This window comes from Pogoniulus pusillus, chromosome 7 (assembly GCF_015220805.1).
Source record: "Pogoniulus pusillus isolate bPogPus1 chromosome 7, bPogPus1.pri, whole genome shotgun sequence".
In the NCBI taxonomy this organism is placed as follows: Eukaryota; Metazoa; Chordata; class Aves; order Piciformes; family Lybiidae; genus Pogoniulus; species Pogoniulus pusillus.
The window spans coordinates 4,246,327-4,263,336 of record NC_087270.1 but is presented as its reverse complement, the minus strand read 5'-3'; the positions used below and the strand labels follow the sequence as shown (position 1 = coordinate 4,263,336).

Sequence of the window (17,010 nt, the reverse complement as noted above, 5' to 3'; positions counted from 1 at the left end):
ACACGTTTGGTAACACTTCCATTTACTGTGGTGTTCAAAATGGTTACAGTTGGCTTGACAGGATGCTGGGCAATCTCAGTTAAACTTTGCTCTGACCTAGGAAGGTTGGACCAGATGATCCTTGGGGTCCCCTTCTAACCTGATATTCTGTGATGTGAAGGCTTGAATAATCTGCCCTGCTAGATATGGTAGTTTGGATTACACTTGGAAACATAACTTGGATGTTGTGCAGAAAATATGCTGGCCTAGCAGAGCTCACAATAACTTGTTGCTTTACATCATAGAATCATAGAATCAAGCAGGTTGGAAGAGACCTCCAAGGTCACCCAGTCCAACCTATCCCCCAGCCCTATCCAGTCAACTAGACCGTGGCAGCAAGTGCCTCATCCAGTCCCTTCTTGAAGACCTCCAGTGACACTTCCTGAGTTCCCATTCTTCATTGTCTTTATCCTAGGGCAATCATTTGTTTCTAGCAGCAGTAAATTGTACTGTTGCTTATATTCATGCAGCATGTTGTGAAGGTAAAAATGGAGTGTCAAGTTGCATTCCTCCGCTGTGGAGTATGGGGAAATACCGCAGGTATTTAATAGCCATTGTTCTCCTGTGTGCTCAACCCAAAGCTAACAGTAGCCCACGTGAGGGCGTCTCTTTACCCAAGTAAAGAGGATTAGCAGCCAAACTTTCAGTTTTGTGCAAAGTAGGAGTTACCAATATTTCTGCTGGCATGCTGTAGTCATGGTAATTGCTGTAACAATGGTACTGCTCTGTGTGAATAATGCTAGTCTGTGAACACAATAGAAGTTTAATGTTAGCGTCTCCTGCCTTTGTTTTTCACTGGTGTGTATGCCTGTGACTTTTTTTTCCTTTGTCTAAGGATGCACTGCTGCTATTGTCTACCTATTGCTAGCTCTTTGAGAGGGGTTCCTGCTTTCTCACCCACATTTCTGTAGCCATTTCACTTGTTTCGCACACACAGTTTCTGAGAACATTTCACAGGGATTCTCTATTTTAAAAATCAATTTTACAGTTAATTTTTTTCAGCTGTCATTTGTGAATGTGATGTTTGATTATTATTGCTGTTAAATCTGTGCAGGTCACTAGCTGATATTGATGGAGATGGACAGCTGAAAGCTGATGAGTTTGTGTTGGCCATGCACCTAACCGATATGGCCAAAGCTGGACAACCTCTGCCGCTAACTTTACCTCTTGAACTGGTTCCACCTTCTTTCAGGTATATATCATAGCATCATAAAATGGTTTGGGCTGAAAGTGACCTTAAACATCATCTAGTTCCAACCCCTGCCACGTACAGGAGAACCTACTAGACCAGATTGCTCAAAGCTCCATCCAACCTGGCTCTGAATACTTCCATGGTTGGAGCATCCCCAGCTTCTCTGGGTAACCTGTTCTAGCGCCACACCACCCTCATAGTGGAGAATTGCTTCTTAGTGTCTACTCTCAGTCTAGCCTCTTCCAGTCTGAAACCATTACCATGCATCCTATCACTACATGTCTGTTTAAGAAGTCCCTCTCCAGCTCTCCAGTATGCTCCTACAAATACTGGAAGGCTGCTTTAAAAGTCCCCTTGCAGCTTTCTGTTCTCCAGGCTGAACAACCCTGGCTCCATCAGCCTGTGTTCATAGAGAAGGGCTCCAGCCCTCTGACCATCACTGATGGCAGTGAAACATAATATATATACCCAATGAAGTGTTTTATACTAAGAAAATAAATGTGTTATTTCTTTGACAATGGTGGTGTGGTTTTTTCCCCTCCAGGAGTGGAAAATCTACTGAAAACATAAATGGAACTCTGCCATCTTACCAGGCTGTGCAAGAGGAGGAACCACAGAAAAAACAGCCAGGTAAGATAAGGTTCACATTGTTAATGTATAGGGCTGTCTTTGAATGCCACTGAAATCTTCAGGAAATGGAAGACATAATCAAATCATAAGGGAGCTGCACTTCAGTAGATAGATCCCTTTTAGTTTAGATGGCAGGAAGGTTGTTAAGTGGATGTAGTTAGCCTGTTACATAGAGTAGAATTGTAGAGGGCAGAAATAAGAGGCTGGGTTTAGCTTTAGGAAAGGAAAAGCGTGCTGATTAATAATGCATTTTGCAAAACAAATTCTTCATGGCCACATAATGCTGTGCTACTGCAGTTGTTTTTTCAGTTGAAAGTTCTTGGCACCACTTTGTTTTGAACATTTTGAAAGCAGCAGTTTCCAATGCCATTTAATTCCCTGAAAACTAGATGGTTTGCTCGTGATGTGGATTCTGTTACTGACTCCTCGGTGCTACCAGCAAAGATCTCTTACGTACACCCTGTGAGACACAAATCACCTCTCTTTTAGGAAGAGCGGTTGCTGGGACCCTAAGCCATTCCTTTGTATCTCTATTTATCATATACTGTGGTAATTGAGCTTGATCCTGTTTTATTGGACTGCTGGTTTTAACTCCAGGACCTCTTACTGGGAAGACCCTTAAAAACTAAGCAACTAATGATGCTTGCACAGATCAACTATTTTAACAGAATTAAGTCTTCTCATATCTTACAAAAGCCTTTTTAATATCTCCTCCAAAATTCAAGTCCTTTTCCTGGCTGGTTTCAAAGGACAAAGTCTAATAGACTTAGGAAAATGTAAAAGTATTGTTGAAAAGAAAAACAGTGCTTTGACAAGTGCAAGATGCTTTTACCATGCATGACCTGAGCTTACCAAAAATAAAGTATCTATCTTTAGGGTCTTGACCAAAGTGCTTGTTTGAGAGCAGTGTTTAGCACAGGACAAAAATAACTACCTTTCCTTTTTTTAGTGACATTTGAGGACAAAAGGAAAGCCAACTATGAGAGGGGGAATATGGAGCTGGAAAAACGCCGCCAAGTCCTGCTGGAGCAGCAGCAGAGAGAGGCCGAACGTAAGGCTCAAAAAGAAAGAGAAGAACAAGAACGAAGAGAGAGGGAGCGGCAGGAACAGGAGAGGAAGAAACAACTCGAATTGGAAAGGCAGCTGGAGAGGCAACGAGAGCTGGAAAGACAACGAGAAGAAGAAAGGAGGAAAGAAATAGAAAGGCGGGAGGTTGTTTTCTTGAAAGTATTTTCTGAAGCTTTTAGTAGTATCTGCATAGATGCAGTGTCAGAGCTGTCAGGGTTTGAATGCTGGCTTTGATTCTGGCTCCTTACATGGCCATTGCCAGGCTGTCTTGGAAAGGGAATGTTTCTGTCTGAAAACAGTGTCTGTTTTAAGTGAATCCAGTGTTATTATAGGTTGGAGATTTTCAGCTGCTTCACGGGACAGGTGATCTTTTGTTGGGTTTGTGAAGAAGTCTGTATACCAAACAAGTTTATTCTGGATTCATAATTGATAATCTTTTAACAGTTGAACTTCAGACAGATTTGATGCTTCTTGTTTCAGTGCTTGCATAAAGCTTGAATATTTTATGTGGCTCTGGGAACTACTCAGGGGAGGTTATGGTCAATATCTGTCAGTGTGCTCATTCACGGGCAGTATTCCAAGCTAAGCAGGCTTTCTCTCTGAATTACGTAGCTTTCTTGTTAGCAGCATGGCTTGAAGAATCTTTCAGAATCGTTTTGTCCATTCTTGGATGCTGAAATATGTAAGAGCACTGAAATATGTACAGAGCACTGGAACAGGCTCCCCAGGGTGGTCGTGGAGTCTCCTTCTCTGTACCTGTCTGGATGTGTTCCTCTGTGATCTGTGTTAAATAGTATTGTCCTTCTCCGGCGGGGGGGTTTGGACTTGATGATCTCTTTGAGTCCCTTCCAACCCCTAACATCCTATGATCCTAAGAGCACTTTTCAAAAGACAGTATGTTGTGTTACTGTTATGCTATTTAGAAATAGAGCACATTACATTATGGTCTCAGAGTTCTGCATCTCCATTGTAATTTAAGGTAATGTAACTTCCCTGCAGGCAGCAAAGCAAGAACTTGAGCGCCAGCGGCGACTGGAATGGGAGAGAATTCGTCGCCAAGAACTTCTTAATCAACGTAACAGAGAACAAGAAGAAATTGTCAAGCTGACCTCTAAAAAGAAGAGCCTTAATCTTGAATTAGAAGCTTTGGTAAGACAGAATTTTCACTCTGTATCTTGCAATACATTATTTTAAATCATGCAGATCTTAGAATGTACATTAGTGGCCTGCTAGGAGTTTTGCTCTGGTTTAGATGAAGAATTTAAAGCAGATATTTTGAGCAGTTTTGAAGAACCAATCGTTACCTAATTTGCCAACAGATTAGACTTGATGATCTGTGAGGTCTCTTCCAACCTTGGTGATACTGTGATACTGTGATACTGTAATCATGTCATAGAATCATATCATAGAATCGACCTGGTTGGAAGAGACCTCCAAGATCATCCAGTCCAACCTAGCACCCAGCCCTAGCCAGTCAACTAGAACATGGCACTAAGTGCCTCAGCCAGGCTTTTCTGGAACACTTCCAGGGACAGTGCCTCCACCACCTCCCTGGGCAGCCCATTCCAATGGGAAATCACTCTCTCTGTGAAGAACTTCCTCCTAACATCCAGCCTATAGTTCCCCCAGCACAACTTGAGACTGTTTCCCCTTGTTCTATTGCTGGTTGCCCGGGAGCAGAGCCCAACCCCCACCTGGCTACAACCTCCCTTCAGGTAGTTGTAGGCAGCAATGAGGTCTTCCCCTGAGCCTCCTCTTCTCCAGGCTAAACACCCCCAGTTCCCTCAGCCTCTCCTCATAGGGTTTTTGATCCAGGCCCTTCCCCAGCTTCATCACCCTTCTCTGGACGCTTTCCAGCACCTCGACATCTCTCTTGAATTGAGGGGCCCAGAACTGGATGCAACACTCAAGGTGTGGCCTGACCAGATCTGTGGTATAATTGGCCTTTTGTTTCTTTCTAGACAGACAAACATCAGCAAATCTCGGGCAGATTGCAGGATATTCGAAGCAAAAAGCAAATTCAAAAATCTGAACTGGAGGCTTTAGATAAGAAATATGACCAAGGAATCATGGAGGTCAAGCAGCTACAACAACAGCTGCAGGTATGTAACTTTCTGCTAAGCTTGTCGTTTTCCTTCTCTTTCTGTTCTGTGTTTCCATAATGCTGTTGATGATACATCCCCAGAGTGGATGTGTGGAGAGTGGAAGAGTGAATCAGTTTGATGATACTGGAGAGAGGAAATAGCAAGGCCATCAACATTGCAGGGATTTTTAGTTTTATTTGTGGTGTTTATTGTATATGCAACAAGATCAGAGTTGTCAAAAACTTAGCTGTTAGTTTATGGAACTGCCAATAATAACTTCTCTTTAATTAGGAATTATTCTGTGGCTCCAGACTCAAATTTTTCTGAGGACTCTTATTCATATGAGGAGTAACATGATCCTTGGGTTGAATTACCTTGTTGCTCTTTTTTTTTTAACCTCTTCTCTGAATAGCAGGACATGTCCAGTTCTGGGCCCAGGTGGCCAAGAGAGCCAATGGCATCCTGGCCTGCATCAGGAACAGTGTGGCCAGTAGGACAAGGGAGGTTATTCTGCCCCTGTACTCAGCACTGGTCAGGCCACACCTTGAGTGCTGTGTCCAGTTCTGGGCCCCTCAATTCAAGAGAGAAGTTGAGGTGCTGGAAGGTGTCCAGAGAAGGACAACAAAGCTGGTGAGGGGCCTGGAACACAAACTCTAGGAGAAGAGGCTGAGGGAGCTGTGGGTGTTTAGCCTGGAGAAGGGGAGGCTCAGGGGGGACCTCATTGCTGTCTACAACTACCTGAAGGGGCATTGTAGTCAGGTGGGGGGTGGCCTCTTCTCCCAGGCAACCAGCAATAGAAGAAGGGGACACAGTCTCAAGTTGTGCCAGGAGAAGTCTAGGCTGGATGTTAGGAGGAAGTTGTTGGCAGAGAGAGTGATTGGCATTGGAATGGGCTGCCCAGACAGGTGGTGAAGTCACTGTCCCTGGAGGTGTTCAAGAGAAGACTGGATGAGGCACTTAGTGCCATGGTCTGGTTGATTGGCTAGGGCTGGGTGCTAGGTTGGACTGGATGATCTTGGAGGTCTCTTCCAACCTGCTTGGTTCTATGATTCTACGATTCTATGAATCATTTCAAACCAGTTTGCTACTGTAAATCAATTTCTGTTGCATTTTTATGTAAAACTCTTGCACATCAGGAAAAATTCTTTTCATGTTCCCATGCATCATGTAAAGTTACTGGTTTATGTTAGGCTTGGGACTGAATTGTTCTCATGACAATATTTACACTTCTATCATTTCTGGTGTGGGTTTTTTTCCCAGCTATGTTACTGTTTTGGAGGTTAAAATACTCAGTTTTAATAGGAATTGTACTGAGAGTGTAGAAGTATTTTTTTCCTTAACCCCATACTGACTGACAACCTGCGACCATATTTCATTAACCTGATGTGATGGTGTGAGTGTTACCTGTCCTCCACCACTTTGGAAATCACCCAGACTAGACTCAGCCAGCTCTGGAAATTGAATGAAGCTTGTATTTACAGCTAGCACAATATACAAGCAGATAGTTACAGTATATACAGTTATAGACAGAAATAGACAAGGGAAATGGGAATACAGAAACACAACAGCCCTTCCAGAAACCTGAGTCCCCAGGATGGGCTCCCAAACACCCTTCTACCTTCTCCCACCCCTCTCAACCTTACCCCAGTCCCAAGGAAGAATGAAGATTCGGCCAGGGGGTTAGGAAGCAAAGTGCATTAATCAGAGAGATGGCAGAGAGGTTAGAGAGAGAAAGAAAATGCCTCCCTGAGCTCCCCAGCAGAAGAAGTGTCTTATCTATGTTTGGATTCTTCTTCTTGTATCTCTCAGCAAGCCTATGAGTGAAGTAGACATCATCCTGTTTGTTTTCCTTTCACAGCCTGTGATTTAGTTCTTCTCACTAAAACATTCTAGCTAGCTTCAAACTAGCAGACATGAGTTAAATGTCTTAAAATTCATGCTTTTTTGCTGGCTTGTTTATAAACAATATTGATTTTTTTTAATGTTCTCTTTAATATCTACAGGAGTATCAAAATAAACTCACCTGTTTAATTCCTGAGAAACAGCTGTTAAGTGAAAGAATTAAAAATTCTCCACTTGAAACAACTCAGAGTAAGTTCCTGCATATTAATTCTCTTTGTATTTCTGGCTTTTTATCACTGGTTAAAAAAGGAGGAAGGCTACAGAGGTGTTAGTCACATTTTCACTTTTACATCATTTCAATTTGTGCCATCACAGCATTGTTCCATCTGCTTGTCATTATATCCTTCATGTTCTAAACAAAGGGCAAACAAACACTTTTTGTGTGAGAAGGCACAGATTCTGCTTGAAACTGTATATAGACCACACAGCCCACAGCTGTTGTTATGCCTTGTCTTTTTTTGGATGGAATAAACTCAAGGGAGTTCATTTACATTAAATACACACTAGTCTGTATTTCAAATCATACTGGAAGTCCCAGTCTAGAGGGGCCTGCCATTGCTTGGAGGATTAGACAAGATTGTCCCCAGAGATCCCTTCCAACCCCCAACATGTTGGGATTCTGGGATTCTCTGAATTTTCATATCCACAAATATGTTTTTTATTCAGTTAACACCTTAGATGCATTGTTAATGTATTTGGGACCTTTAAGTTTCATTTCTGTCTAATTAGAATGTGATGGCATTTAAAATGGCAATTCATAGAATCATAGAATCAACCAGGTTGGAAGAGACCTCCAGGCTCATCCAGTCCAACCTAGCACCCAGCCCTATCCAGTCAACCAGACCATGGCACTAAGTGCCTCAGCCAGGCTTTTCTTCAACACCTCAAGGGACAGTGACTCCCCCACCTCCCTGGGCAGCCCATTCCAATGCCAATCACTCTCTCTTGCAAGAACTTCCTCCTAATATCCAGCCTAGACCTACCCTGGCATAACTTGAGACTGTGTCCCCTTGTTCTGTTGCTGGTTGTCTGGCAGAAGAGGCCACCCCCCACCTGGCTACAATCTCCCTTCAGGTAGTTGTAGACAGCAATGAGGTCCCCCCTGAGCCTCCTCTTCTCCAGGCTGCACACCTCCAGCTCCCTCAGCCTCTCCTCATACGCTTTGTGTTCCAGGCCCCTCCCCAGCTTCATCACCCTTCTCTGGACTCTTTCCAGCACCTCAACATCTCTCTTGAAATGAGGGGCCCAGAACTGGACACAGCACTCAAGGTGTGGCCTGACCAGTGTTGAGTACAGGAGAAGAATAACCTCCCTTGTCCTACTGGCCACACTGTTCCTGATGCAGGCCAGGATGCCATTGGCTCTCTTGGCCACCTGGGCACACTGCTGGCTCAGCTTCAGCCTACTATTGATTATTAAATATGTATCTGGTCTTTTCATAGAATCATAGAATCGACCAGATTTTGAGCCCTAAGAAGGTGGAGCTGATGAATATTTCACTGCAGAGGTGCTAAAGCCTCAATAAATGCTTTTAATAATCTCAGCTGGTGTTGAACATGGAGGAATAAGTTGTCATTTTAAACCTAAGGGGACACATCTATTTACAAGTAATAGTGGGGTGTGTTAGGTAATACCAAATGCCATCTGACATCAGTTCCATGTTTGTTCTCAGCTATACCCTGAATAATTAATTACCACTAAACTGGCATGAAGAACCCACTGAATGAATTGGTCTGATATTAAAAAAAAGCCACCTCACTTGACAAATTATTCTGTGTGTAATGTATGCAATACCTTCATGTCTCAAGTGTGGGGACCATTTCTTATTTGTGCTGTATGTGAATAGAAAGGTAAATCAGGGAATGTTTGTGAGTAAAAGGTTGGGAAGCCAGCAGTGTGCCCAGGTGGCCAAGAGAGACAATGGCATCCTGGCCTGCATCAGAAACAGTGTGGCTAGTAGGATGAGGGAGGTTATTCTTCCCCTGTGCTCAACACTGCTCAGGCCACACCTTGAGTGCTGTGTCCAGTTCTGGGCTCCTCAATTCAAGAGAGATGTTGAGGTGCTGGAAGGTGTCCAGAGAAGAGTGACAAAGCTGGTGAGGAGGCTGGAACACAAACCCTATGAGGAGAGGCTGAGGGAGCTGGGGGTGTGCAGCCTGCAGAAGAGGAGGCTCAGGGGAGGAACTCATTGCTGTCTACAACTACCTGAAAGGGCATTGTAGCCAGGTGGGGGTTGGCCTCTTCTCCCGGGCAACCAGCAACAGAACAAGGGGACACAGTCTCAAGTTATGCCAGGGTAGGTCTAGGCTGGATGTTAGGAGGAAGTTCTTCACAGAGAGAGTGATTGGCATTGGAATGGGCTGCCCAGGGAGGTGGTGGAGGCACCGTCCCTTGAGGTGTTCAGGAAAAGCCTGGCTGAGGCACTTAGTGCCATGGTCTGGTTGACTGGCTAGGGCTGGGTGCTAGGTTGGACTGGATGAGCTTGGAGGTCTCTTCCAACCTGCTTGATTCTATGATCCTATGTATACTAGGAAGATAATTAGTGAAAACTGACATCCATGTGAAATTGCTTGTGTTTGCTTATGCAGGTACAGGAATCAGTTCAGTGCAGAAGAAATCCATAGAAAAGGAGGAATTATGTCAAAGACTTAAGGAACAACTAGATGCCCTTGAGAAAGAGACTGCTTCAAAACTCGCTGAGATGGATGCATTTAACAGTCAGCTTAAGGTACATATATTATCTAAATAATTATGCCAGTAAGCAGCATCTTTGTTTCTTCATCCAATCACAAAGATTGGTTTCACTTTTACTAGGCTTTCCACAAAGCTTTCTCCAGCTTCCAGTGTCAAATAAGAATTATCAAAGGTCTTGGAGTAAATAATAGAATAAAGCTGCTCTCAAAATTACTGCTGATGTACTAAAACATGAATCTCTTGCTTGTCATTGCTTTGCATGGATCAGCTGTTGCTCACTCTTACCTTTTGCCTACTGGAATTAGTTTTGATTTAGAATTGAAGTTTTTCAGAAACTTACAGAATCTGTTCTTAAAGTAATGAGATTATATTGGCTACTATTTAGGGACTGAACATTTCACTTTTATTGAAAGAAGTACATAGTTTCAGAGGATATTGTTCAAAAAGGAGAACACAAGTGGTGTTCTCCAGGGCCCAGTATTATGGCCAGATTTTTTCAGCATCTTCATCAATGATCTAAACAGGGGGATTGAGTGCACCCTCAGTAAGTATGCCAGTGACACTGCGCTGGGAGCGTGTGTTGATCTGCTTGTGGGTAGGAAGTATCTGCAGAGGGACCTGAACAGGCTGGATTGGTGAGCTGAGGCCAGTTCTTAAGAGATTGAACAAGGCTAAGTCCTGAGTCCTGCACCTGGATTGCAACAACTGCATGCAAAGATACAGGCTTGGGGAAGAGTGGCTGTAAAGCTGCCCAGTAGAGAAAGACCTGAGGCTGTTGATAAACAGCCAGCTGAACGTGAGCCAGCAGTCTGCCCAGCTGGCCAAGGAGGCCAACAGCATCCTGGTCTGTAGCAGGAATTGTGTGACCAACAGGACCAGGGAAGTGATTGTCCTCCTGTGCTCAGCACTGGTAAGGTCACACTTGGAGTGCTGTGTTCATTTTTGGGGCTGTCACTACAAGAAAAGACATTGAGGCACTAGCACAAGTCCAGAGAAGGACAATGAAACTGTTGACAGGTCTGGAGAACAGATCATCTGAGGAGCGTCTTAGGGAACTGAGGTTGTTTAGCCTGCAGAAAAGGAGGCTGGTGGGAGACCTTCTTGCTCTCTACAACTCTCTGAAAGGAGGTTGTAATAAGGTGGTCATTTGTCTCTTCTCCCTAGTAATAAATTACAGGATAAGAGGAAATGGCCTCAAGCTGCAGCAGGAGAGGTTTAGATTGGATATTACAAGAAAATTCTTGACCAAAGGGGTTATCATACACTAGAAGAGGCTCCCCAGAGTGATGGTGAACCCCCATCCCTGGAGGTGTTGAAAAGGAGCAGACATGTGGCACTAAGGGACATTGTTTAGCACCAGACTTAGTAGAGTTATGTAATGGTTGGACTCAATCTCAGAAATCCTTTCCAACCAAAATTTCTGTGGTTCTATTCCATGACTCCAAGATCTGATAGCAGACAGGTATTATCCTAAGAGTAAGGATAGTTTACTTATTAGTGTAGAATGTAGAAGGATTTACCAATGGCCTTGCAGGCATTTTTATTTCTGAGGTAGCTCTTGACTTGCCTATAAACATGTGCAGCTTCTCTGGCAGGACATCATGCATCCACTTAACTTTTTTTACCAGCTTACTCCTAGTGGCACTGATGTGACCTTTATCCTTACTTAATGGATTTATGCTGGGCCAGCCTTGAGGGTCTGCACTCTCCAGTAAAAAGAACACAAAATTCGTGAGCAATAAATGAGTTTATTCTCTTTACTGAGAGTGGCTACATATAAAGTACAGCTTTAATTGTTTATTGCATGGCTTGCTGTGTTCAGTGGCTGCATCCACAGTACAGTCTCCCCTAAAATATGTTTTTCAAAATATAGTGCAAAGATTAATTGGCTTTTTATCTACCTTATCTTACAGTGTGAGAATATGGATGATTCTGTTCTTCAGTGCCTTTTGTCTCTGCTAAGCTGTCTCAACAACCTCTTCCTCTTACTTAAGGTTATTTTCTAATCTTTGGCTCTTTTGGTTTTTTATTATTTTGCAATTTTTCTCTGCTTAATCCTTTTCTGTTTGGAAATACAACTTCTATTAAATAATTTTCCCCTAATGAAAATAGGTAGGCCCTTTTTCTTTCTGCTGGCTTTTATATTCTCTTAAATACTGAACTTTTTCTTACCTGCTTAGAAATCCAAACTGCAAACTACTGAAACCCATTTTATTTCTTAGTAGTCTGTGTTTACTAGGTTGTTTGGCCCAGATACTTCTTTTTTTTCAGTTAAGGTTAATGTCAATCAAATGTATACTGCCTTAGATGGAAATAGTGATTTCTGCCACTTTTCCATCTGTTGTTCTTGAACTGTATCCATACATCTTAAGCTGTGAGTCAGGTATATGAGCTCTTTCTAAGTTTCAAGTCTAGAAGTAACATCAATATCCATAATATGACATATGTGGTATGACATAGCAAGCAGAATGCTATTACACTTCCAGCTTAACCTGATACTAAAACCAATTTGCTGTTTTTGTCTGCTGGGGTCAGAAGTTTTTGAGAATAGTTTCTGAGTAAACAACACTAAATAATCACAATTACTTAACTGACTTTTCCATTTTGCATAAGGGTTTTTCTGGCCATAAATCAAAGATAGGAGAGTTTTTATAATGCAGGTATGTTTCCACAGTGGTCTTCAATTTCCATGCAAAATAAGAAGAAAAAATATTCTCAGCTGAATATGCTTGGGGGAAAATGGTAGCCAGTTGCTTGATGTAGTTTGTTGCTACAGAGACTTTGAATGACTCCAACATTTCAAGTCAATTGCACAGTATGTCTTAGTCAACAAGATTATTGGTTGAGGTACATATTGCAGTGAGACTCTATCTTAACTGCTTTATTTACATTTATGAGATCAGATATAAAAAGTCAGGCTATACCTGTTGTACCAGAGTATGGTATACAGCATAGAGTTAGGTAATGCATGAACTCAGTGATCTTAAAGATCCTTTCCAACTGCAATGATTCTGTGATCCTCTGATTGCTCAGTGTGTATCAGTAGGACTCACAAGAAAGTCTCTTGCAGAAGCTTTGTAACACGATGAAGTACAATCTGAAGCGATTTTATCCCTGCATGTTTTTTTTCTACTGCAAATTTAGTCATCCCAGAAATTCTCACTGATTTTCTGCTGTGATAAAGTTTGTCATCAGAGAGAGCTGGACTAGGAATTGAAACAAAAGAAAAGGAGTAGAATAGTGAAGTTTACAAATAGGGGAATACTCTTCCGCTAGTGAATAGTGTGAGGCAGTGTTTAGGCTAAGGCCAGCCACATTTGTAAGCCTGCTGGCTGTTTTTTATAGAGGTATTCTTTTTTTGTCAAGTTCTATTCAAATATGAGACTGATCACTCAGAAAGCATCACAAAGATGAGCACCCTAATGAAGGGATGCATTCTCAGGTTGATGACATTGTGCTGACTTTCAGTTGAAGTCTGCCTCCTTTGGTTTATTTAAAATAGGCTTGATTCCCTTCTATGTCCTTAATGTTGTGTTTGAAGACTCAGTTATATATCTTCCCTATTTCTTTGTCATATTTGCCATTTCCAGTAGCTGTATGACTGGAAGGGCTCTTTCTAAACCTAAGTTAGAGACTTTGCAAACCTGCCATTTACTTTTATATGTCTGTTTATTTGGCTTTCTTTACAGTGACCTCCAAGGACTATTAATAACTTAAATTACTTGGTCCATTTGCAATAAAACTTGGATGGCAATAAAACTTTGGATGGCAACACCCTGTGCTGGGTTAGGAACTGGCTGGAGGGCCGGACCCAGAGAGTGGTGGTGAATGGTGCCACATCCAGCTGGCAGCTGTCACTAGTGGTGTCCCTCAGGGATCAGTGCTGGGCCCCATCCTCTTTAACATCTTCATAGATGATCTGGATGAGGGCATGGAGTCAGTCATCAGCAAGTTTGCAGGTGACACTAAGCTGGGGGCAGATGTGACCGGGTTGGAGGGCAGAAGGGCTCTGCAGCAGGACCTTGACCGCCTGGACAGATGGGCAGAGTCCAAGGGGATGGGGTTCAATAGCTCCAAGTGCAGGGTGCTGCACTTTGGCCACAACAACCCCATGCAGAGATACAGGCTGGGGTCAGAGTGGCTGGAGAGCAGCCAGACAGAGAGGGATCTGGGGGTGCTGATTGATACCCACCTGAACATGAGCCAGCAGGGTGCCCAGGTGGCCAAGAGAGCCAGTGGCATCCTGGCCTGCATCAGGAATGGTGTGGCCAGCAGGAGCAGGGAGGTCATTCTGCCCCTGTACTCTGCACTGGTTAGACCACACCTTGAGTGCTGTGTTCAGTTCTGGGCCCCCCAGTTTAGGAGGGACATTGAGATGCTTGAGCGTGTCCAGAGAAGGGCGACGAGGCTGGGAGGAGGCCTTGAGCACAGCCCTACGAGGAGAGGCTGAGGGAGCTGGGATTGGTTAGCCTGGAGAAGAGGAGGCTCAGGGGTGACCTTATTGCTGTCTACAACTACCTGAAGGGTGGTTGTGGCCAGGAGGAGGTTGCTCTCTTCTCTCAGGTGGCCAGCGCCAGAACGAGAGGACACAGCCTCAGGCTGTGCCAGGGGAGATTTAGGCTGGAGGTGAGGAGAAAGTTCTTCCCTGAGAGAGTCATTGGACACTGGAATGGGCTGCCCAGGGAGGTGGTGGAGTCGCCATCCCTGGGGCTGTTGAAGGCAAGATTGGACGTGGCACTTGGTGCCATGGTCTGGCCTTGAGCTCTGTGGTAAAGGGTTGGACTTGATGATCTGTGAGGTCTCTTCCAACCCTGATGATACTGTGATACTGTGAAAACTTGGTTCACAAAGCATTAAAATGCCTGGATGCTTTCAAAAGACTGTCTTTGTTCCTTTTGATGTACTTCATTGTGTTTCTTCCTTAGGACCTGAGAGAAAGTTACAACACACAGCAGTTAGCCTTGGAGCAGCTTCACAGGATCAAACATGACAAAATAAGAGAGGTAGAAAAAAGAAGAGCTGAACTTGTACAGAAAAAGCGACTGGAAGATGAGGCTGCAAGGTACCGTGTCCTAATGTATCAGCATTGCAGTTTTTGAAGCAAAAGACACTGACTTCAATAAGCAGGGGATCTTATCAGCAAGAAATCATCCTAGCAAGTGGTCTTAGAGAAAACATTTTATTAGGATGATTTGAATTATCCCTTTCCAATCTGTTTTTATCTGCTTTAAAGGTAAACCAAGTAGCCACTTTCCCTAGTAAGATTTTTAGCTCCTTTAATAGATAATGCTCACACAGTTAAAAAATGCCTTCTGTTTTCTGTTTTGCTGGCCTTCAAAAGATCTAACCTGTTTCCTTAGAAGTACTTCTAACTGAATAGATACTATTTTGGACTTGATGATCTATGAGGTCTCTTCCAACCTTGGTGATACTGTGATACTGTGATTTTTTTGTCATGTATGTCCAGTTATGAGATTCATACTTGAGACAATAGGAAATGTATTTACTGCTTGATACCCATTCACAAGAAGGGTCGTAAGGAGGAGCCAGAAAACTACAGACCTGTGAGCCTGACCTCAGTGCCAGGCAAGGTCATGGAACAGGTAATCTTGGGTGCCATCACAGAGCACCTACAGGATGGCCAAGGGATCAGGCCCAGCCAGCATGGGTTTAGGAAGGGCAGGTCCTGCCTCACCAACCTGATCTCCTTTTATGATCAGGTTACCTGCCTGGTGAATGTGGGGAAGGCTGTGGATGGAGTCTACCTGGGCTTCAGCAAAGCCTTTGACACTGTCTGCCACAAGAAGCTCCTAGCCAAGCTGGCAGCTCATGGCTTGGACAGATTCACTCTGTGCTGGATCAGGAACTGGCTGGATGTCAGGGCTGAGAGAGTGGTGGTGAATGGTGCCACATGCAGTTGGCAGCTGTCACCAGTGGTGTTCCCCAAGGATCAGTGCTGGGCCCAGTCCTGTTCAATATCTTTATTGATGACCTGGACGAGGGGATTGAGTCCAGCATCAGTAAGTTTGCAGATGACACCAAGCTAGGAGCAGGTGTGGAGCTGTTGGAAGGTAGGAGAGCCCTGCAGAGGGACCTGGCCAGGCTGGATAGGTGGGCAGAGGCCAATGGGATGAGATTGAAGAAGGCCAAGTGCAGGGTTCTGCACTTTGGCCACAACAACCCCAAGCAGCAGTACAGGCTGGGGACAGAGTGGCTGGAGAGCAGCCAGGAGGAAAGGGACCTGGGGGTACTGGTAGATAGTAGGCTGAAGATGAGCCAGCAGTGTGCCCAGGTGGCCAAGAGAGCCAATGGCATCCTGGCTTGCATCAGGAACAGTGTGGCCAGCAGGACAAGGGAGGTTATTCTTCCCCTGTACTCAGCACTGGTCAGACCACACCTTGAGTACTGTGTCCAGTTCTGGGCCCCTCAGTTCAAGAAGGATGTTGAGGTGCTGGAACATGTCCAGAGAAGGGCAACAAAGCTGGTGAAGGGCCTGGAGCACAAACCCTATGAGGAGAGGTTGAGGGAGCTGGGGATGTTTAGCCTGGAGAAGAGGAGGCTCAGGGGTGATCTTATTACTGTCTACAACTACCTGAAGGGGCATTGTAGCCAGGTGGGAGGTGGCCTCTTCTCCCAGGTAACCAGCAATAGAACAAGGGGACACAGTCTCAAGTTGTGCCGGGGTAGGTATAGGCTGGATATTAGGAAGAAGTTCTTCCCAGAGAGAGTGATTGGCATTGGAATGGGCTGCCCAGGGAGGTGGTGGAGGCACCGTGCCTGGGGGTCTTCAAGAAAATCCTGGATGAGGCACTTAGTGCCATGGTCTGGTTGACTGGCTAGGGCAGGGTGATAGGTTGGACTGGATGATCTTGGAGGTCTCTTCCAACCTGGTTGATTCTATGATTCTATGATTCCCATGTTGATCTTGAAATCTGGGTGAGTGGCAGGCTTATGGTCTAAAACATTAGTAAATTTGGGTCAGTTTTTTAGGAGGACAGTGAGAAAATTCAAATGCATGTCTGAGAGGACCATCCCTTCACATTCATAGTCCAGGTGTTGCTCAGCCCAGCCTTGACTCAGGCACTTTTCTCAGTTCTTGGTTTCTTGTGGTCTTGTTGCCAACTAGTTGTGTTTGCCTTTCTTTCAGTGATTAAGAAGACAGTTTCTAGGGTTTGATTCTTGCTGTGTAAGGTGCTACTGTTGTTTTCTTCTCTCCAGACGGTCTGCAAACGAACTCTCAGGCAAACATGAATGTCTAGGCAGGGATGAAATCCAAGGCAGGAACCCCAAAGGCAGGAAGACCCCAATATTTATACCCTCGCTAGACAAAGAGCAGAGTTACCACACCTTAGGCGCGGAAGCGCACAGCCAATCCCGGCTCGATCCCAGCGCGGGCACTGC

At 44.3% G+C, this 17,010-nt stretch overlaps 1 protein-coding gene across 1 annotated transcript in view; it reads left to right on the top strand.

Annotated features, from left to right (window-relative positions):
• Positions 1 to 17,010, top strand: part of ITSN2 (intersectin 2) — a 110,660-nt gene that overhangs the window by 50,728 nt on the left and 42,922 nt on the right. Inside the window, exons 10-18 of the mRNA XM_064145733.1 lie at positions 1,094 to 1,231; positions 1,776 to 1,861; positions 2,811 to 3,073; positions 3,929 to 4,078; positions 4,891 to 5,031; positions 7,017 to 7,104; positions 9,504 to 9,643; positions 11,523 to 11,603; positions 14,535 to 14,671. Coding sequence (XP_064001803.1) covers positions 1,094 to 1,231; positions 1,776 to 1,861; positions 2,811 to 3,073; positions 3,929 to 4,078; positions 4,891 to 5,031; positions 7,017 to 7,104; positions 9,504 to 9,643; positions 11,523 to 11,603; positions 14,535 to 14,671 — 1,224 coding nt within the window. The remainder of the gene's footprint in view (positions 1 to 1,093; positions 1,232 to 1,775; positions 1,862 to 2,810; positions 3,074 to 3,928; positions 4,079 to 4,890; positions 5,032 to 7,016; positions 7,105 to 9,503; positions 9,644 to 11,522; positions 11,604 to 14,534; positions 14,672 to 17,010) is intronic.